The sequence below is a fragment of the Anarrhichthys ocellatus genome, unplaced genomic scaffold, assembly GCF_004355925.1.
Source record: "Anarrhichthys ocellatus isolate YVR2014 unplaced genomic scaffold, GSC_Weel_1.0 scaffold27, whole genome shotgun sequence".
In the NCBI taxonomy this organism is placed as follows: Eukaryota; Metazoa; Chordata; class Actinopteri; order Perciformes; family Anarhichadidae; genus Anarrhichthys; species Anarrhichthys ocellatus.
The window spans coordinates 3,796,892-3,818,663 of NW_022280057.1; the positions used below are offsets into that span (position 1 = coordinate 3,796,892).

Below are 21,772 nucleotides of genomic sequence, written 5' to 3' on the forward strand. Positions count from 1 at the left end.
CAACAAGGTGCCCGGGCTTTATTCGAACCAGGGATGTTTCATTCATTTTTGGCACCTTAAGCCCTGACTTAGCATGTTTCTTTAAACAGTTTTTGGATAACAATGGAGGTATATGGCATGAAAAGAAAATAATAGAATGTCACCTGCTTTATCTTTTTATTGTTTGCCGCCATCCAAGTCTTATAAATTGGAGAGAGAGCAGCAAATAATTTACAGTTGATTAATGGTTGTGAAATATTTGTCGATGTTTTTTTACATGCGTCGTTAAATGATGCAGCCTTGAACCAACAGCGCATTGTGTGTGCTGGACCTCTGGTGTGATCACAAACCACTCTGTGGAATTTTCAACCAAGTAATGAATAATTTACTGTGCTCCCAGAATTCATTTATTCTTTTGGCTGCGACGTGTCTGCCTCTGCTGAAGAAAGGCCGAGAGTCGGTACTCCTGAGAAATCACAAGTTGCCTTAACTACGAGTGCTGCGGTCTCGGTGCGGTCCAGAGTGTCGAGCCCCAGAGAGGCGGGCAGTAAGCCGACCGTGAGTGAAGGCTGAGAGCTCTGGAGGACCCCCACGCCTGAAGCGCTCCTCAGCTCAGAGTTGTTCCTCTTCACTTTCCACTTGAAGGCAGGTGATGAAACTGAATGCCTGACTGTTTATCAGGTGAAGAGCAGGAATCCATCAACTATTCACTTAATGCCAGTCTCAAAAATAAGGCAACTTGAGTTTATAAATGCTTATAATTTTCTTTAATTTCAGACATTCTTTTTTCCTAAAAGCAAGGTTACAAAAAGATCCAGTGGTGTAAAGGCTCATAATTGAGCTAAATTAAAAGATAAAAAAAACACAAGGCTGGGAAATGGAATAGAGGACAATTGCAGTACAAGGGCAATTTGGTTAACTTTTTATACTTGCTTTCAGCGTGGTTATGGCAGGAGGTTTTTTTTTTGCTTCCATCTCACTCGCGTCGTCTTGCAGAGGCACTAAAGTGTCTCTCTCTCTGACAGACAGCATAATGCATACAGATGGTGTCGTTATAATCCCCCAGAGGTTGCCTTAGTTCCTTCTCTGCCTTGTTTCTCTCCAGCGATGTCCCCTCCATCCATCGCTACTGTTGTTATTGTTGGATCAGTCCATACCTCTGAGGTGTTTCACCGGTTTCTTGCAGTGTGTGTGAAGAGAAACGTGTCAGGGCGTTTGTTATGCAGCTCCGCCGTACAGTGGGACCACCAGTCCCCTGTCACTCCAAGGTGTACAGGTTTGTGTCCATCAACCACGACTGGATTTACAGATGAGGTTGTGATTTGGGGTCAGAGGGTTTCTTTCTGTGAGATATTGTTTCCAGTTTATTAATGCTGTTGATGCATGCCGTATGTGTGATTCAGATATGGACCTTCTGACCGCACGCAGGTGTGTAGCTGTTGCTATGTGCCGCTGTGCACTCTGTCCATATACCGCATCTGTTTGTCTTTCTCCTCTGTGCCCTTTGCTGCTCAATCTGCAGTCTGAAACGAACAAGAACTGATTGCAGCTTACAGTCCACAGTTTGAGTTTCACCTGAATAACAACTGAAACTTTTAGGAACATTTGTATGTGGGGAACAAAAAAACCCCATTGTGGTGTGGAAATTATTCTGTTCTGTTGTGCATAGCTTGGGTAATGTATATATATTCATGCATACATTTCTCCAAATGCATGTGTTTATCGGAATGAATTGACCTTTTGCTAAAGAAGCTTATAATGCATGCAAACAATGGAAGGCAGTTTATCGTGCAACGCTTTACATCACTCTTAACAGACCCTGCAGTGAAGAAAACAACGAGTTTGGACTTTAAAATGCAACTGACCATTTTATTGCAAATTGGTGAGTTGGACTCAATTGTTCAAGAAATAGAAGCAAGGTATTCAGGAATAGATTGAATTAGAAGGAAAGGTTGAAACTAAAGACACTGCTGTTGCGCAATCCATGTGGAACATGTTTGATATCTTGAGCATGTTTTACTATTGCAGTCACACAATGGAGGCATATCTGGAAAATCCACTTTGATCCCATTTGTTGCTGTGCTCGGGCACATTTCAGACTCAACGTGCTCGAGTCTCTGAGGATACATCTTTTTGTTGGGTGTAATGTGAATAATTAAGCTGGAGATGATAATGGACTGCGACAGTGAAAGGCCTCTATAATGATGGATGAGAACTCGGGGCATTGTCAGTAAGAGCACAGACGTGGAGATACAGCTGCATCACATTTAGAGCACACACCCAGACCTGTAATCGCAAATCCTTTAGATACACATTAATATCAAGGCATTTATTTTATCTCCCTGTCATACACAGACACACTGTGCAAAAACCCATTTCCGTCGACAAACAGTACATTTCTTTCTGACCCTCTCCTTCACAAACACCCGACACAAGCAGTTACTCCAAGATGGACACTTATACACTCCCCTGCTCGTTATATTGATCCACGCTTACACAAGTATTAGCACTCACTTGGAATGAGATGCATGTCTTCAGAAGCACGGAGCAGAAACGCATCCACACACACGCGCGCACACACACACACACACACACACAGAGTTTCTCATGTTGCTTGGTGAAACATACAACACACGCCAACACGCAAACCTCTCAGGATGACAACACATGCGCCCGCTTTGGGCTGGCAGATTCCACCATATCCAAACGGAGCCACTGATGTATTCATCCCAGTGTGTGTGATTTAACGAGGTCCACTCCGTCTCGTCATAAATCATATTAATAATCTTGAGCTTTCCATTGATTTTCATTTTTTTTTCAGCCATCCCAGTGCATTATTTGATATCTCCAGACTTTGTTTAAGATTTAATGAACTCCAGACACACACACACACACACACGCATAAAGAAAACTCTTGAAACTACTTTTCCTTTTAGAAGTCTTTATTCATCTGTGTAGAAAAAAAGATGATAAATGGAATAGCGTTTTGCACCCATTTTTATGTTGATACATAAGGGTATTTTTTTTTTTTATTATCACGTCTGAGGGTGACATTTTTAATGGCAAAAAGATTTCTGCACAGAATGACAGGAAGCTTCAGTGCACTTAAAAAAAGAAACAAAAACAAATGCTGCAAAAAATAAAAACAACCCTAAAAAAACCCACACCGAGCTCGTCCAATATTACTGGTGCACAGCAACACAGGTTGGAAAAGAGAACGAGAGCTACTGAAAGTAAGAGAGCCCTCTCTCCTTTTATATCACTAATCTCCATCCTTCCCTCTCCGGCCTCACTCTTTAGTTCTTGTTACTCTCTCCTCGTCCTCTTTTGATCTCTGGCTGTTTGTTAGCGTTTCCCTTTGAAGTTCCTCCTCCCTTAAAGTATATTAGTGGGGTCAGTGAGAGGCAGAAAGCCGGTGCTGCTTCCCGCTTCATGCAGTGTGTACATGTTTGTTCGCCTGTTAAACTGCACAGTGTAGCGGTCAGGCTGTGTGTCCATGCTGTAGTGTGGCCTAAAACAGGACGACCTACGTAAAGGACATCTCTATGGAAGGCAAGTTTTAGACTTTTATTCAGGAGAATTTAAAATATCTTTTTTTTTTTTATAATAACTGGAATGTGTATTTGTTTAACTTTGCCCAATAAACATGAAGTTGAGAAAAAAAATGGACGACCTGAGTAAACTAATGGAGTCGACTTCCTACTCACAGAATGCATCAGATCAAGTTTGACATTTCAGTTGTTTTAAAGAACTATTTTTCATTTTACTTAAAATACTCAAAATTAAAATTCCCCCGTCTCTATCACAACAATTTACGGGCCAGGGTGATGTTGTAAAATTGTGTGTTTCATCCAATATTCAGTCAACTGTCACAAGACTATGAAATACTCACAATTGGGAATCTAAAACTGAAGGAAATATTTAGCAGTTATGCTTAGAAAATGACTTCCATGATTAATCATTTATCAAAATAGTTGTAGATTGATTTTCTTACGATTGGTTTAATCGACTAATCGTTTCGTCTCAGCTCTCACTTTAATATCTATAGTTTTAAAGCCATTCTGTTAGTAGTAGTAGTTCCAACTTCCACCAAAATATTATTAGCTGCTAAAACTTCTTTTCAATTAAGAAGATTGAACCAGGCTCTAGATGATAAAGAGTTACTATTATAAGATGTATGATTAGATTTCTCCCACTTCATTTGCAAAGAAAATTTAATAATGAGACCAGACCACAAAAGAAATTGGGTGAATGGGTACATACTTTTTCTTAATTCTGTCAGAGGTTTTTAATAGCCGTTCTTCTGAAGCTACTCGTTTGTCCTACGGTCTCTGCAATCATTTGATTGTCTTGCTATGCCTCTCTTCTCCGTGTCTTCCTACACACATTGGCATGTAAACAGGTCCATTTTATGATGAAGATGCATGACGCGTAAGGTTGAGTCTTTCACTTGTAATGATCACAGGCAACTGAATCAGTTCTTGTAGGAAACGTGCAGTCAGGTATTTGCTGAGTGTAGTTGTGGATACACTGGTGGTAAAACTTGAGCCATTTTTTTGAATTATGATGTCACATTATTACAGTTGTCACCCCTCATCTTTACCCCGCCCGCACCCTTCTTGGTCCCCCATCTTCTTTTCCTTTTGTCTGCTTCTCTTTTTTAGCTCCTGCCGCTGAATTTGTCACACGCCCTTTTTTCACTTATCGTCCTTCATTTTCTGTACTCGCTCTCTGCCATCACACCTCTCTCAGTGCCTCCATCCACCAAACAGCACCCCTCTCCCCTTGTCTTATGTTCTGTTCCAACCACCCATCTATCCATCACCCTCTCTCTCTCTCTCTCGCTCTCTCTCTCTCTCTCTCTCTCTCCTCTCATTAGTCTCCCCATGCTGTGGTTTGTCTCCTGTCTCTGTCAGAACTCTTATCACAGCTGTCAGCTCCCTTGGCGAGAACAAAGTCGTCCTCTGCTCACGGCAACCACAAAAGACACGAGAAATAAAAGGAAAGAGCCTCCGCCAGAAAAGAAAAGGAGGAAAAATTAAAAAAGGGAGTGTAAACCAGAGGAAGAGAGGGGGCTAGGAACACATCTTTTCATGTCAACCATGATGCATTATCATCTGTGGGTTATAACAACCATTGATTTCTCCCTCTGTCATCCCTTTTGTCTATACAGCACAGAGCTTACAGTTGGTAGGAAGATATGAGAGCTATCTCTATACACATCAAGTGCCTTTTCCTCATAAATATATCTCCTGCTAAATCAACTAAGCCTAGTATATCAACCTCAAATAAGTTACTGTGTATTATTATGAGCTGAGAAGAACAGTAGGTTTGAAAGACACTGAGATATCCAAAAGAGAAAACGTAACCATTTATAACTACAAGAAGGATCTACTGTATAATGTAGTATACAGTAGTAGAGTATAGTAGGACTGTTACTTCTGTAACTCAATAGCAATGTCCAATCAACACAGCTGAAATCAGTCTTTTCTACATAGCAAACCAATCAGAATTGAACCAGCAGAGGCACAGAGGGTACTTTGGAAACCAAGGACAACATGGCCACCAGCCAAGGGGTCGTCATCATAGAAATGGCTCCCGGCATTCGTGGCTCAGATAGTGTGTCCCTGTATCATCACGTGTAGGCATAATCTATGTCGGGGACGCCACCCTCTCTGTAGCCACGGTTGGTACCATAAGTGGCATGATGGTGGCTGGTTTGGCTGAGGATGGTGCCATTGAGGCTGCCGGCTCCGTGGCTGCTCCGGTAGGTCCCGTTAGGTTGGGAGGAAGAGGAAGAAGAGGGGAAAATGGTGTGGATGTAAGTGACATCCTCCAGCTTAGGCTGCAGGGGCTGATGGGCCATAGCTGTCATCTGAAACCCTGCAGGAGGGGCCCTGATCTCTAAGATGGAAGTGTCTTTCTTGGTGCCTGACTCCACATAGTCGTCATAATGTTTTCCACCCCGGCCCCTGCTGTATGTGCCTGAGTCCCCGGACACGTAACTTGTTCTCTGTCCATACCAGCAGAAGATGCCAAAGATTAACAGCAGGCTTACTAATGCTGTGGCACCCCCTATGATCCCAGCCAATGGCAGGGCTGTCAGTTCTGAGTCCTGTCCCTCTTTATCTGAACCCTCCCCTCCTGTGCTGACCAGAGCTTCTCCAGTTTCTATCTGAGCGCAGGACGGGGCCGAGTCTTGACTGTCTGTGTCCATGCTGCCAACTCGAGATATACCCATGCTGGAAACCCCAAAGGAGGATTCCTGTCGTAGTGGCAGCAGACAGATGAGGTAATGGGAGCGTGGGGTAAGCTGGGTAAGGAGGTACTGCCTCCTCTCTCCAGGTACCAGAGTCTCTGTAATGGAGCCAAGAGCTGCACTGCTTCCCAACCTCAGCCACGACAAGCGGAAGGAGGGTGCCGGCTGTGGGCACAGCCAGCTCACCAGTACACTTTCCGAAGAGAGAGGTTTTACAGTCAGCTCCAGGGCCTCTCCAGACACCTGTCCCCCTTCACCAGGAGGCAGAGGCATAACAAGGCCCGGCCGCTTGGCTCGCAGGGTGAAGAGGGAACCTTGTGTGGGGACCAGCAGGGAGGTAGTGGTGGTGCTACCATGGGGGACTGAAGCCACTGCTTGGCCCCCTCCACCACCATCTTCACCTCCTCCATCTTTTTCTGCTGGGTTCATCCCCATTCCAGTACTGGGACCAGCAGCAGGGCCTTCACACTGCTCCATCAGGGAGGATAGTTCTCTGAGGGCCTGTCCCCTTACAGGCTCGGGCCCCTGACAGGTCAGACCCCTGACTGTCACCGCAGCCCCCCGGCTGTGCAGCCATGCGTGGAGCCAGCGAAGGTTGCAGCCACAGTACCAGGGGTTTCCCCGCAACAGTAGCAGCTCCAGGCTTTCTGTGTCCTTCAGAAGTCCTCGTGGGAGAGTGGTCAGATTGTTTCCTGACAGGTCCAGCCTCTGTAGCCGCCGCATCCCGTCCAGTGCCCCCCGTGGTATGTGAGTCATTCCGTTGTCTTGCAAATGGAGTCGCACAAGGTGAGCGGAAGGTAGGTAGACTGGCGGAGACTGCAGCGCATTCCTCACCAGTGACAGCTCAGTCAGGTTGGAGAGACGGGAGAAGGTGTCATCTGCAATGCGCGTGTTGGCCAGCAGGTTCCCATCCAGGACCAAGCGTCGCAGGGAGGAGAGCCCATGGAAGGCATGTGTGGGGATGGTGCTGATTCTATTGTCGTCCAGTCGTAACTCTTCCAAGGATGCCGGCAAGCCTGCAGGGATGCTTGATAGGTGGTTCCGAGACAGAAACAGTAGTCGAAGCCGTGGAGTCCCAGAAAATGCTCTCTCCTGGATGCTAACTGTGGATATAGAGTTATCATCCAGGTGCAATCGTTCTAGTAATGGTAGTTTGGCCAAAGCTGATCTCGGTAACGTTCGTATATTATTATCCTGCAAATGGAGCTCCCGTAACGAAGGCGGGAGGTGTATAGGGAATTCATCCAACTGGTTGGCATACAGGTAAATCACTCGTATGGAAGTGCTGCGTTCCAGTGAGGGAGGCAGGCCAGCATTACTCAGCCGGTTGCTCTGCAAGTAGAGGATGGCAGCCATTAATGGTAGTGGAGGAATTATACTGAGGCCACGGTCGTTGCAGTAGACAAAACCCTCATCACAGCGACACACCGAGGGACAAACAATGCCCTCGTCTCCCTCGCCCGTCTCCATGGCAATTGCCGCTGCTGCCAGTTCCAGCACCTCAGCCAATAAGGTGAGGCACAGGAGGAGCAGAAAGAGCCAATCGCGGAGCTCAGCAATACTCTCAGCTGCCATGTTGGTGCTCAGCTCCTGATTGAAAGACAAAAAAATGGAAACTGGATTAAAACTACAAAGGCTTTAACTCACTGGTTCTAAATCAAAGTCACTTTTACATTTAAAAGAGAAAGTAGAGAGAGTTGAATAAAGTGCAGGACAAACCACATCTGATGTGCTGTCATTTGTACCTGATGGTAAAAGTTGCGTTTTTATCTCAAGTGAAGAAGATTTGGGGATTGAATGGGCAGACATACTTTGTAGGGGATGTCTAGTATTATATGGGTCAGAGCGACCAAGCAGAAGACAAACGGACACTTAGAGGCAGAAGTGCGGTGAAGGGTGGAGTGAGCAGCCGAGGAAGATTACAAGAATTGGTAAAAGGATGACAAAGATGGAGAAAATTGGACAGTGACATTTTTTTTTTCAGGGAGATTAACTGAAACGGAGTGAGTGACATGGAACTAAAATGGAGGAGAGAAGGAAATCAGATTAATTGCCCACAGTGTTGATTTCTTTGAAGACACCAGAAGTGGTGAACTTGTTGTGACTGCACTATATCTGACCTTCGTATGAAATTACAAAGCGAATACATGTAGATGAAGAAATGGAAAAGAAGAATTTCGCAGGTTCCTGGCTGTATATTCAGAAACACAATGTGCCTGTTCGACGTTGTGACCAAAAACACACAACATGAAATACACACAAATAAGTAAACCTACAGAAAACAAAGTATTCACATACAGAACAGTCTCAGTACGAGCTGACATGTATAATGCATGTTTTCTCTCGGTTGTTATTGTTCGTGAAATTTCTATAAATTATTCAGGCAAGTGGTCTTGAAATCCCCAGAAATGTTTTAGTGAGATATTTTACAGAGAAGCATTTTTCTGCAACAGTAATACGTTCCTCGGCCTATGTTTTATGACTTGTCTTCTAGCGAATTCCTGACACCAACATCAATAACATGAATTTACAATTCAGATCAAATGATCTCTGTGCTCTCACATTCACGTCACACTATTTATAGAATATGAATAATGTACAGGAGTGAAAGTTGTGGAAATTACATCGTGGCGTGTACTCTTGTTTGAATCCTTTCTTCTTGGTGGCCTCGGGCTAGAAAATGTGCCCTGATGTGAAATGCCTGACATGATTTGACAGCACATTTGATAAACAAATCCTCTGAAGGCAAGTCCCCCCCGCCTGCCCTCCCCTTCTGCGCACACACCCATGCATGTGTATGTGTGTTTTTTCATATGTGAACTCGGTGATAGATGCAAAATAGCCCCTTGGCTGCAGTCAAAATCCATGCAAAGCAAACAAGAGATGGCAACAATAGAAGTGATTGTGATTGTGTGTGTGTGTGTGTGTGTGTGTGTGTGTGTGTGTGTGTGGGGGGAGGAGTTGGAGAGAGTTGGACAGTCAGTCAGTGGAGGAGAGAGGAAATGAGTTTCTGGCACTGAAGACTCAAGTCCGTATCAGCTGAGTTTGCTGTAAAAAGGAGAATAGTGTTGTTTTTGCTTGTAAAATGGGTTTAAAAAATAGCTGTGAGTGTGTGTGAGTGAGAGAGAGAGAGAGAGAGAGAGATCAACATCAACAACCAGCCCCTGTCTCAGCTCGACACAGGCAGTATTTGATTTTTAGGGGTAAAAAAGACTGTCTGTGCAATTCGGCACGGACCCATATTTTATTTTTCTCTTTACTTAATGGTATTTTTAGCTTAAATCAGACTATTTCCAAGCGTCGCCAGCATTTGAGAGACAGAGAAAGTAAGGGAGAGGAACATATGCACACAAGAGGGAGTGTCAAGGTAGGAGCTGAGACCATATTGGGAATGCTTTATGAATATCAACTAGCATATGCTTTGGTGCTACTCTATCCCCGCTTCCCTTTCATAAATACCTCTTGGCACAAACCTGTATGAGTGTTTTTTGCCTACATGCCAAGGTTTCCGATCGACACGTCCTCTTAATGATCTGTAGATTTTCTGTCTTCTCTCCATTCCCGCCTCGTTCTCTCACTCTCTCAAACTGTCGCTCTCCCTTATGGCGCTCTCCCCTTCACTGTGTCTTTATCTTTCACGCCATCTACCTCTCCCATCCACCCACCACCACCACCACCACCCCTTCATAATCTTTCATTATATCCACTCAGGTTTGTTTACAGAAGCAGTCCTCCTCCTCCTCCCCTGTCTCTTTTTCTCTTTTTTCTCTTTCTAATCCTTTTTTATCGTTTCCTCTCCAGTTGTCTGATTCCTGCACACTGAGATTGGATCAATCAGCCTCCTGCCCAGACCTCTTCTCTCCCTCATGGCGACTTAGTTTCTCTTTTTCATTTAGATGCAGCAGAGACCCCCTACCTCTTATTTTTCCCCACCTTCTCTTTCTCACTCCCTCTTGTCCTCAGCTTTCTCGCCACCGCATTCGCCTTCCTCTCCCTTTGCGGCAACCCCCCCCCAACATTTCAATCATCTTCTGAAATAAGAGCCTTTGTGTGAGCACAGAGCCAGTGCGTGTGTGTTTTTTTCCCCCCCTATCATGTAGCTGAAAGCGAGATGTAAGTGTGGTGTTCTTCATTGCGGAGAATGCAGGGAGAAAGTGTGTTTTTGCGTGTAAGGTCTGATCGACCCAGGGTGTGATTGCAGAGGGCTTGCTAACCTGCTCAGTCTCTGTGCCTTTCACGTCAGCCGCAGCTTTGTTTCCCCCGTATCACAGGTTTTGTGGAGAGGAGAGTGTATAGCGTGATTGCGGACGTAGCCGTGGATCTCCGTGTGTTAGCGCAGTTTCTTAGTCTTCTTTGAATCGTTCACAAGTGTAGCCTTGCTCCTCGGGGCCGTTGAATCTTCCTCAGCTTGGGTGAATGATGGTAGGGATGATGATAGCCTGTACTCCAGGGCTGCGCAAGTAGCAACACCAGCATGGCTCAAAGCCACCTCGGCACCCACATCTGTGTGTGGTGTGTGTGTGTGTGCATGTGTGTCTGTGTGTGTCCTACTGCCAAGCTCTCTCTCTCTGGGGTAAAGGGCTTTTAGGCCTGCCAACTCAAGTCATCTTCAACGAGTGTCCAGGGGGCCTAATTCTGAACCCACCGCTCCACACCCAAATGCTACAGTTGGGCAGACAGTCAGAAGATGGTTGAGGGCTCAAGGGTCCTTCTTCGAAGTCAAAAGCAATCCTGGATACTCTTGCAAGCAGTGGGTCATGCAAAAATAGTTCAGTGCCGTGTTGCACTTGCTTCTAATAACCAGGTAGTGTTTTTTAATTAATGAGCAGCAAGGAGAGAATAAGTGGGATTTCCGCAGCTCAGAAAAATCCAGCGATAGAGTCCTTACAATTATTAGTTGTATTATAACAATTATTACAACATCAATTTCGCAGTTCAGTGATGGTAATGAGTATGTTTGAGGCGGTGATGGACAGTTTGGACCGGTGCAGGCTGTCAGAGTTGGATTCAGAGGCTTCTCTCTCCTTCCCTCTCACTTTCTGCCTCACTCTCCTCTGTTGAATGTTTAATCGCTTCCTTTTCAGTTCACACAGATGATCTTCAGAGGCTGTATGTAGTTTTGGCTCTGAGTGGCGCTGGGATGACCGGTCACGTGGCTTGAGTGTGAAAAGTTCCCCCACAGGTCAGCAGAAATGGGCCGCTGTTGAGTATCCTCGAGGTAGACTTCACTGCTGTTTGCTTCAGCAGGACAGCTGGCTGAGTGTCGCTCAGCACCACCCTAAAAGGAGAAAGCGGACAAATACAGTTTTAAAAATCTTTTACTCGGAGATGCAGTGAATCTGAGGAACAAGGTATTTGAGAAATTCAGAAAATGTAGAAAATCCTTCTCTACCACACACACTGATCAAAAATAATCCAAAAGTGCAAAACCAGACCCTGTTCATTTTGAGCCCTTTAACTAGATTTTATTATTTAGTGGGCACATTTTTTAAGGGTTCAATGGCAAGAATAATACATAATATTGCCTGAATAGGTCCGTAAACCCCTCAAATCTGTCATGCTTCTTGTATACTTCAACTTGAAAAAATATTCAAAGATTGGCACAGTAGTTTTTATGTCTCTTACGTGTTTATTGCTAAAATAAATAAGAAAAAGGTGCTTTTATGGGGCTGCATAAATGAAACGCTTTCCTGTCTTTTTTCTTTTCTTTTACCAGCTGTCTTTTAGTGACGCCAAGATGTACTTTTAGATTTCAATGTTGGCACAGTATGGAATACTAAAAGGTATGGGCTAAATAATTATCCCCATCAGAACGGTTATGCTTTTAGAATTAAGTACCTAGTGAAAATACCTCCTCAAGGTCAGAGCTCCATATGCGCAACACTAAGCTCCCAACGGACACAACCCTCCCATTAAGGTAACTCCATGTTTTGTATCTTTTTCTTTCCTTTCTTTAAACGAAGCTTTTGAGCTTTCATTAACCACCGTGCGTTAAGTGCCTGTATCTTGTGTGCAGAATCAAACCCCCTTGTGAAAACAGGCTTAAGAAATATAAGGTTTTCATCAAGTGTACTGAGTGTACAGAGACAGATTCATCAAGGCCATTATCTGCTCCGCTGCTCACATTCGCCTGTTCACTTCATCCCAGAGTGAGTAGACTACATAACCAACTGGGAGATTATCATGCAGTTTGCTTAAACAAACTGCATGAGACAAATAAAGACGTCCTCATTTTCATTTTCAAAGGACACATGCTGCAGCGGAGAACAAGTTGGTCAACAGCCTCGTGTCCGTGCCTGGAGGTTTCCTTGAAAGGGTGTTTTTAAAATCATCCATGAATTGTGCATCATATATCGTAAACTCGGAGCCACTGTGTGTGTGTGCGTGTGCGTGTGTGTGTGGAAATGGAAAGGAATGTGTTTAATTGGGTGTACAGTTTAGTAGGGTAGCTGGTGTGGGACGAAGTGTGTGGTGAGATAAACTGTCCTTTTTAATAAAACGGCTCCTGACTGATATACAGTCTGTGGCGTAGTAAACTGATTTATATGTGCAGAGTGCGGCTAACATGCGTAATGAAAACGGCCCGAGATGGGAGGGAATGCTAAATAGACATTGTTTGCAAAATGCATCGACTTTGTGATTGGCATTTACGGAGAAATGAGATAATGGTCTGTTCAAGGACAGTCTAGATGTATGCAGAGCTTTATGTTTGGAGCTGTAGGAGCATTACAAATTGCTCTACCCTTATTATTCCATCCCTTTGTAATTCATGGATTGATACGTCTAATACTTCAAAATCCTCTCATGTTGGTATTTTGGAGGGCAAGGCTTTTAAGTGGCTTTGAAGTCAAATCATAATTCAAATGAAGCCTTTTAATTGGATGTCATCAGTCATGTATTAAAAGCAGATGTCACCTTTAATGACGGTAACTGTCGTTTTAAAACAAGTCCCCTTAATTGGTTGCAATGTCTGGTCCAGCACTACCCGTACACTCGGCACTAATCTTTGCCTACCGCAGGCAAAATGTCTGCCTGCATTGGACAAGATGTGAATATTGAACATTGAACAGCAGCATTTCAACAGCGCCCTGCCATCGCCCATTAGACATCAATATGTGAAGCTCTATCTGTATAATGTCGAGGCTGTCCTTAAAAACCTTTTGTGATGGATTTTCAGAGGCCTGGCTATAGGGGAGTGTGATGAGGAAGAGGAGACGAAGGCATCAGGGAGCACGTATTGGAGCAGGGAGTTAGGAGAGCAAAGCTCGACTCTCATCATTCAGGAGAGGGGAGTATCTGAGAAGGAGCTCGAGGAAGGTCAGATAAAAGGTACAGAAAGAAACTGACTTCTTTTCGTCATAACCGTGTTTCAGCACATTGCTGAAGTTTTCAAAGGAAATATCTCCCTTATTAATTGTATTACATTAATCCAACATCTGAATATAGCAGTTAACCTCCAAGAAGGAGATTACAGACGCTGTTAATGGTGAACGGATGCACCTTGACATGGAGCCAGCCATCTTTCGCTGGATCACAAAGAGTTGAGTTTATTTCCTCTGTTATACTAATGTCATGCCTCTGATGTTAAAAGGTGCAGTATTTGAATGCATGCTCAATAGAATCTATAAAACCCTTTCACACATTGAAATTCAGACAGCATAGAAAACCTCTTGACTGTGAATGGTCGCGGTAAAGGTACTTCATCGTGAGGTCAACAACTGTCTGATATGAAGTTTCATTAAGTCTCTAATATCAGGCAATGAAAATGTTAGATGTAGACACCGTTTTCTGTGTGTTTAGAATAAATACAAAACATGAGAATACAGTAGAGCTGAAACGTTTAGTCAATGCATCGATGAGTAGTTTGACAGAAGATCTTGCCAACAACTTCGATGCTTACCTCCACCAAGGAGATTTTGTTTTTGGATTTCTTTGTTTGTCAGCAGGATTACAGACAAACTACTGGCCCGATTTTCATGAAATTTTGTAGGAAGTTGTAACATGAGCCAAAGAGAACCTCATTACATTTTGGAGCGGATCTGTGTCACGGGTGAGATACACACATTATTTTTCACTTATGGAAAAGGCCTTGGCGGCGGTGTTTGCTCTCAGAGTGCTCCACAGTTATTTATTGATGTAATGATTTAAACCCAAATGCCAACAAGTTAATAGTTCCAGCTTCTGGTATTTATCTTCTACGATAGAAAATATTTGTCTTTAGGACCGTTGGTCGGACAAAACAAGCAATTTACATTTAGACTTTGTAACTGTGATGAGCATTTTTTTTTTTTTTACCTCCACCGAGGATGTTGTGTTTTCAGTCCGGTTTATTTGCTTGTCAGAAAGATGAGAGAAAGTATCGGCCCGATTTTCCTTTTGGAGCAGACCCGATTCACTGGGTGGATACACAAACACATTGTGAGATCTGTGCTCTCCCGAGTTCCATTCTAGTCTTTTATTTAATTAATCAATAAAATGAGATTGATTCATCGATGATGGAAATAATCATTAGTTGCAGCCCTAGATAAAAAGAATTTTAAAAAAAAACATCTCTGACAAGTGTTGATGTACACTTACTTGTCAGAGTTTATTTCTTGTATTTGTCCAGATTTCAATCTCAGGTGTTGGCCAACAGGTGTTCAGGCCACAGCCCATTGCTTTTTGGTGTGTTTGAAATTTCTTTAATTAATGTCCTGTATCCTTACAAAGTGAAACCACAGTCAAATGAGTAACTGTTCTCCGTTCACATAATACATTAAGAAAAATAGACTGAAGAGACGCTGGGAAATGACCTTCAGTGATGTAAAACAGTAAGGGTTTGCAGAAAAGGAGTAAATGCATGAATCATACGAGAGTTGCTCATTAGTAAGTGTAAAATATATCACACTACTACTGAGTTAGTATTTTCCCACCAAAACACCACCGGTGAGGAGCTGTAGCACAAATACAGAGAGCAGTTCCCACACTTGGGCAGGTGACCCACTTAGTGTTGAGGTTATAAACATTCCTGACTGACTCCTTACTCCGTCTTCTCTGTTGTGCTTGTTCATTCCTACTGGGGACAGAAATCCCCGCTCTTGTGAGCAAGTCAATGACAACTTTGTAGCCTACAGGCACGCGGCAAAATGTGACTTTCACTGTGGCTTCTTCGCACTCCGCATGCTCTCGCTGTTTTGTTTTCCGCTTTGCTTTGTACTATAAAGATCAGATATTAGCATCTTTTTTCTTTGCTTTGCGGGACAGTGGAGAAGGCTGGTGAACACCAGCTGAATAAACCGAGAACACATCGAGAAATGTACAAGAATCAACATATAAAGACAATACATTTGCATCTGAGCTCAGAGCGGCGGAAGCCTCCGGCATAACTATCTCCGACACTTTTCATGCAACACATCTGTTACAGAAAAGTGTACAGATGTGTAAATCAGTGCATGTTCTTAAAGATTTGGAGGCAACATATGAACAGAAGTATGGCCAGAGCATTTAGTGTTTGTGCGTTGTTAGATAGTATAACTGGTACTACAGGTGACGTCTACACCAATACGTCTTTCTTTGACATGAGGTACTACAAGAGGAAATGATGCCAATGAGACTAAGGACTACGATGCCTCAGGTTACAGAAAAAAAGTAATACAAATTGCGTAATTGGGTGTTTTTTTTGCCGTTTTGATAAAAAAATTACCAGAAAGAAAATATATATTTTTTCAATTGAAAATTCTCCAGACGACCTTCGAGCTGCATTTTCGCATTTGTGAAACGTTGTCGTGGGCGGCAGCAGGAAATTGACGATATCAAATCTCCTTTTCCATCCACCCTTCGCTCCGTCAGGCTGTTCAGAATAATTTGGAAAATGGAAAGCAAAGAAAAGTGACAGCTGTGATACTTGGCAGAGTGCTCGCTCTGTGCACTGTAGGGAGCAAGGAGATAGGAAGTGAGGGAGTAGGAGCTAGGGATTAATAGTTATGGGGCTGGGGACCAAAGTCTGAGTACTTTGTAATCATGTGGCTGCCTAACCCCGGTGTTAGCGAGGTTGATGAGCATGCGTCCCAGCTGACACGCTCTCTCTACATCCACTCTGCTGAATATTAATATGGAGGAGAGAATTCCTCTGAGCTCCATTGTCAGACGGCCCTATTGTTCTCTGCTGGCCTCTCGGCGTGTGTGCATGTGCGTGTTTAGTGTTAATGCGTAAATTGGTGTCTAGATTGTGTGCTTATGCATATTATGCCCATATCGTCATCACGTGTGTGTGTCGGCTGCAGCAGAGCAGTAGTTAAAGCGGCAGTGAGGGAGATGAGGGTTGTGTTCACGGCCCGCCATGGCCCATAAAGACAACTGGCCTGAGAACACTTGGACCAGCCATCAGGGCCCAACATTGGCAATTATTTCACCTAGAGGCACTATCTGTAAAATGAACACTCTCATTAAAATGTCCGCGTGTGTGCACGGGTGTATTCGTGTGTGCGTGTGCGTGTGCGTGTGTGCGTGTGTGCGTGTGTGCGTGTGTGCGTGCGTGCGTGCGTGCGTGCGTGCGTGCGTGCGTGCACATATGCCCGCAAGTCAATTTAGAGGCCCGGTAAATATATGGCAGCACAAATGCTTGTCTTTCAATCAAAGCGTAATGTGCTGTTTATGATGTTTGACTTTGGATGTGTGCTCATGTATGTGTGTATTTACATATTTCTTGTGTGTTTGCGAGCACATCTGTGACTGTGTGTGTGTGTGTGAAACTGTTTATGTAGGTGTGCGTATGTATCTGTATGGATTTGTGTGTGTGTGTGTGTTGGACTGTTTAACTACCCCGCACACGTAACTTCCCCATCTCTGCCTCCCTGTTTCTCATTTACTGAGCGAGCGCCAGAGAGGAGTGTGGGGGGGGGGGGGGGGGACGAGGAAACAAGCGATGGGGGGGAAGGAGAAGGAGAGGAAGGGAGGAAGAGAGATGGTGAAATAGAGGCGGAGAGGGAAGTAGCAGGGTGGAGGTTTACAGGAAAAATGAAGTGAGGCTGGAGTAAAAGGGAGCGAGGAAGGAGAGGGGGGGACAACAGAGAAGGGGAAGATGGAGAGAGGCAGGAAGACGGTGGGGGGGGGAGGCAGAGGAGGAGGCAGCAGATTTATGAAGCCATTGGAATGTAATTTGGAGGCAGAAATTACTGTCAGCCTGAGCAAGGTTTAAAGTCAGTGAAGCCTAAATCCAGGGCCTGTCTGTGTGCGTGCGTGTGTGTGTGTGTGTGTGTGTGTGTGTGTGTGTGTGTGTGTGTGTGGCAAGTATCGCAGACAAATGGATAGCAAATGTGAAGCAGAATAATACCACAGCAGCTCTGCAGTTACTTGCCATACACACTGGTGTGTGTGTGTGTGTGTGTGTGTGTGTGTGTGTGTGTGTATGTATGTGTGTGTGTGTGTGTGTGTGTGTGTGTGCACTTTTTTTTTACTCCTCCATGCATGAGTGACGTGACTACACGGCATCGGAACATAACCCTGCATTCATATTTAACAGCTCATATTTCATCTATGCTTGAAGACACACACACACAGACGCAGGCACTGAATTCTTGTCAGGCTCTGAAGGCCGTGACTCCGGCAGACTTAGTCGAGTGTGTCAGCGTGGGGACGGAGCGAAGGCTGGAGGGAGCAGTCCGGGAGAGGAAAAAGACGGAGAGAGAGAGAGTGCCAAGGATAGACGGAGAAAAAGGTAGAGGTGGGAAAATGTGAAAGAGAGAGGGAGAGATGCGAAGCGGGGCTACAAAGAAGAGCGAGCGGGATGTGACTGGCTTTCTAACACAGAGACACACAGCTTCCATTTAGCATGAGAGGGAGGGGCAGAGAAGGAGAGAGATGAGGGAGAAGACAGACGGGGATAATCGGCAAAGATCTGAAGGGAGGCACTCGGCTGTAACACACCCCCGGTGTGTGTTGGCTTTATTTTCGCCGCCAACTTCTAATCGGGCCCTTCATCAATTAGCTACAGTGGGCAAACGGTTAAAAGGCCAATGCTGCTTTTCTATATTTTTCTGGACACATTCTAAAGAAAAGACCAAAACCAACAATGTGTTTCTATTTCTAACCTGTCCGTGGCTCTTAGCCCCGAACTTTTGTGTTTTTGTGGAATTTTTTGACAATAAGTTGAATATATAATATTGCTAACTTTTTCCATTAAACTATGGACATTGTGAGCATTTCTAACCCATTCCTGCTCCCAGCTCAGCAAACACCTCCCCTGGCTGGTAATGGAAGTCCACCGATGGCTGTATGCAAAGCAAAGGTGGCTGTCCCTGATAATCCGATTGGACGAAACGTGGACACTTGCGCCAACTAAACTGGAACCGCTTAGTGCATCATCCAGATTTGGAGCAGAAAATAATATCGCCTCCCCCAAAAAAAACATGTGCACAACAAGCCTTACAACAGCCTTCTAGTAAGTTGAGCATTAATCCCCCTCAGACTCAGTCAGAAATGGAACAAATATATTTAGAGAAATGTAAGTGCACTCCTTTAACACTGCGGTACAGTAGCTTATAACTGGCAGTGATGTACTAATGTTCTTATCACTTTTATCCCATTTTGATCCATCTGATGTGACAAAACAGTATTTTTAGGTTTTACTGTGGTTGTAAAATGTAATCCACAGTGAAATGTTCCTTGTTTTTGCCATTTAAAGCTAAGCGCCGAAATCCTTTAAAGTATGTCTGCGGAAAATGTGAGGCAGTGCTCTGAAAAAAATATGATTTTGTTGTCACACACACGGAGAGGAAAAAAAAAAAAAAGCCAGAGTGCTGATAAATGTCAAGACAAACGTGTTTAACACAGTCAATAACGTTTTGGTATCATCAGCTTCATGAGGCAGATCTGTGCCGGGGTGATTTGAGCACCGCCAGCCTCCGTCAGCAGCTGTTCCCTTATAATGGAAACCTCTGTCTCACACACACACACACACACACACACACACACGCAAAGTTCTCCACACCTTTTGCACACTTGCAGCAATAAACACCCTCACAGTCTCTCTTACATGCTCTCTCACACACTCTCTCTCTCACACACACTTTGTTGCTCTTTTGACCCGTGAACTTTCACTCCTTCTCGCTAACACACGCATGCAAACACACCAGCTCTCTGTTCTTTGTTCCTCTAGCCAGTGATAACGATAGCGACACGATTATGCACTGTGACAACACTACCTCCCACTTACTCTCTGTGGTGGTTCACACTGGCACAGTCTCTGCTGCTGTCTCTCTCTCTGCTTCCCTCCATCTCTCTCCTCTCACTCAGAATAGTGTTGAGGTCAATTATCTCTGAATTTGCTTACCCAGTAGGCTGACTACTTCTGGCTGCTGGAAGGTGTTAAGTGGCCTCTGAGATTATTTAGAGGGTTTCTGGCATGTTTTTTTTTGTTTTTTTTACCATGCTCCTTCAACACCTTCTCCTCCTGTTTGCTATTTTCATTTTTCCATTTAGATTGTATTTCCACCACCCTGTTTTTGGTGTCGTCCTCTATTTGCTGGCCGTTCTTCTCGCTGTCTTTTTCTTTCTTCTGTCTGTCTTTGTCTCAGATTCTCTCTCTAATAATTATGACTTTAATGCTATTATTTCATATTTCATATTATTTTATTTTTCATTTTAGTTGATGTTAATGTTTATCACAAGATGAGTGAGTCAGTGTTTCTGTTTAGCTTTAGAATACTTTTAAAATGTATCTGCAAGATGATCAAGAATTGTGCGAGCAGCAAACATAAAATCTATGCGAAATATATAAATTGTAAAAAACAAATATTCAACCCTGTCAGTCTAACAATTATGCTCATCAATTAAAATACCTCATGTCACTTCATGTGATGCTTCAGGCGATTTTCATATTATTTCCCCTCTTTGTTGGAACATATTTCAAACTATTTTAAATACTGTTAACAGTGTGCATCAACGGTAAGCCTGTGTTTTGTGTCGAACTTTATAGGTAACAGCACCACTGCCATCTTGTTACCTCATTCATCCACCACAGCTCTTTACATTTCAGACTGTTTCTGTCGCTTAATGTGCTGACTCGACGAGTTTCCCATCTAACTATCTGACTTTTGATACATCAAAAGTTGATTCTGTGTTGGGATTAGGTTATTAGTACGTTGGCGAGCAATGCAACTTATTAACTGTATCTCAAAGTTTCTAATGTTAATGTCATGTACACCTCTGGTACCTCCTGTCAGTGTCAGTGTGTGGTGGCAATGTTCCTTGCTGTGTTTTCTTTCTTTCCCGCCACCTCTCCTCTACTTCTTCTGAACACCAAAGCCCGGACAAAACTCCAACGGTGATAAGATGAGAGCAAGCCACTGAGAGGTACGCTGTGCAAATGGGAATTTTCAATAGATGGATCCTGAAACCTATTGTCAGAGGGAGAGAGGAGATGAAAAAGGACTGAAAAGGAGTGAAGGAGAGAGCGGATAAAGAAGAAAGATGGAAGGAGGGGAGCATAGATGGAGGCGGACAGGGAGACAAAGTGAGCTGTAGAGTTTTTGCCCTGGAGGAAGCCGGTTTCCAAAGAGGGAATGAACAGCAGAGGAGGGAGTAAACGAGACTTTGAGAGAGAGCGCTGCTGGAGAGAGGAAGAGAGAGCTGATGAGGAGGAGGGATGGGGATGGATGAAAGAATGGAGGAGAGGGGGTGAAGAAGAGGTAGTCATGAGAAAATAATAAAAAAAGAAGAAGTGGTAGACATGGATGGACACACACACACACACAGACACAGAGTGAAGGTGTTTTGCATAAATATGGTGTGAATAATGAAAATGCTGGCGGCTTCATTCTGAACACAGCAGTTAATAATTAAAACAGTCAGACCTCACACTGTGGGCTACAGAGACAGCACAGAGATTGTTATGCGTAAGCGGTAAATACACTATTATCTCTCTGGGGGCTCTCGTGAGGGCTGCGGCCTTCGGTGCTGACAACATATTCACAGTGCTGTGAGCGTGAAGCCCCTTCACCATCTCACTTCACCTCCAGCTAGAGAGTTATGCAGGTTTAGTGACCAAAAGATTCCTATCTTTTACTTTTAACAGCAAACACAAACTCGGATTTAAAGCGATTCACTGTTCCTGCCAGCATGTTAATCTTGGCAGCACTGAAGAGCCTTCTGCAACGGTAATTACACCGTGGGACACTAAAAAGCCAGTGGAACCCTCCCAGATGAAAGCTTTTAGGTGGGTTGGCAGCTCCTTAAGGCAAGGCGAGGCAGGTTTTACAGACTGACACCCCTGAAACTGTGAGTAAAATCCTCCCACACCATGCTGCGACGGTTTCTCTGCTTAGCCATCTGCGATAAAAGGAGTGATATTCATAAAAACATATTGAGTAGCTGCGGTTAAAAAGTAGCCTGTATCACATCAGCAGCGTACCATGTGACCCGGCTAATGTCTAAATGAAACATAAACAGCTTTAAAATCGGCCTGATGTATCGGGCTAACACGGCTCTCTATCGGCACAGGAGGAATACATTCAATTTATCTGCACAAAAAAAAAATAAAAATACACACCCATCTGC

The 21,772-nt window shown here is 44.1% G+C and overlaps 2 protein-coding genes across 5 annotated transcripts in view; one reads left to right on the forward strand and one right to left on the reverse strand.

Annotated features, from left to right (window-relative positions):
- Positions 1–16,716, forward strand: part of LOC116391705 (ADP-ribose glycohydrolase MACROD1-like) — a 33,207-nt gene extending 16,491 nt beyond the window's left edge. Inside the window, exon 4 of the mRNA XM_031862509.1 lies at positions 13,416–16,716. Coding sequence (XP_031718369.1) covers positions 13,416–13,429 — 14 coding nt within the window. The 3' untranslated portion in view covers positions 13,430–16,716. The remainder of the gene's footprint in view (positions 1–13,415) is intronic.
- The window catches only part of LOC116391703 (leucine-rich repeat transmembrane protein FLRT1-like), a 29,188-nt gene continuing 8,476 nt past the window's right edge, over positions 1,061–21,772 (reverse strand). For 2 of the 4 annotated variants that reach the window (XM_031862501.1, XM_031862505.1), the window contains exons 2-3: positions 10,453–11,516; positions 1,061–7,828 (exon numbers count right to left, since the gene is read on the reverse strand). In XM_031862501.1, coding sequence (XP_031718361.1) covers positions 5,615–7,813 — 2,199 coding nt within the window. In that variant the 5' untranslated portion in view covers positions 7,814–7,828; positions 10,453–11,516 and the 3' untranslated portion in view covers positions 1,061–5,614. Of the gene's footprint in view, positions 15,132–21,772 lie in introns of those variants that run through there. The other 2 variants (XM_031862504.1, XM_031862503.1) reach the window with 2 other exon arrangements.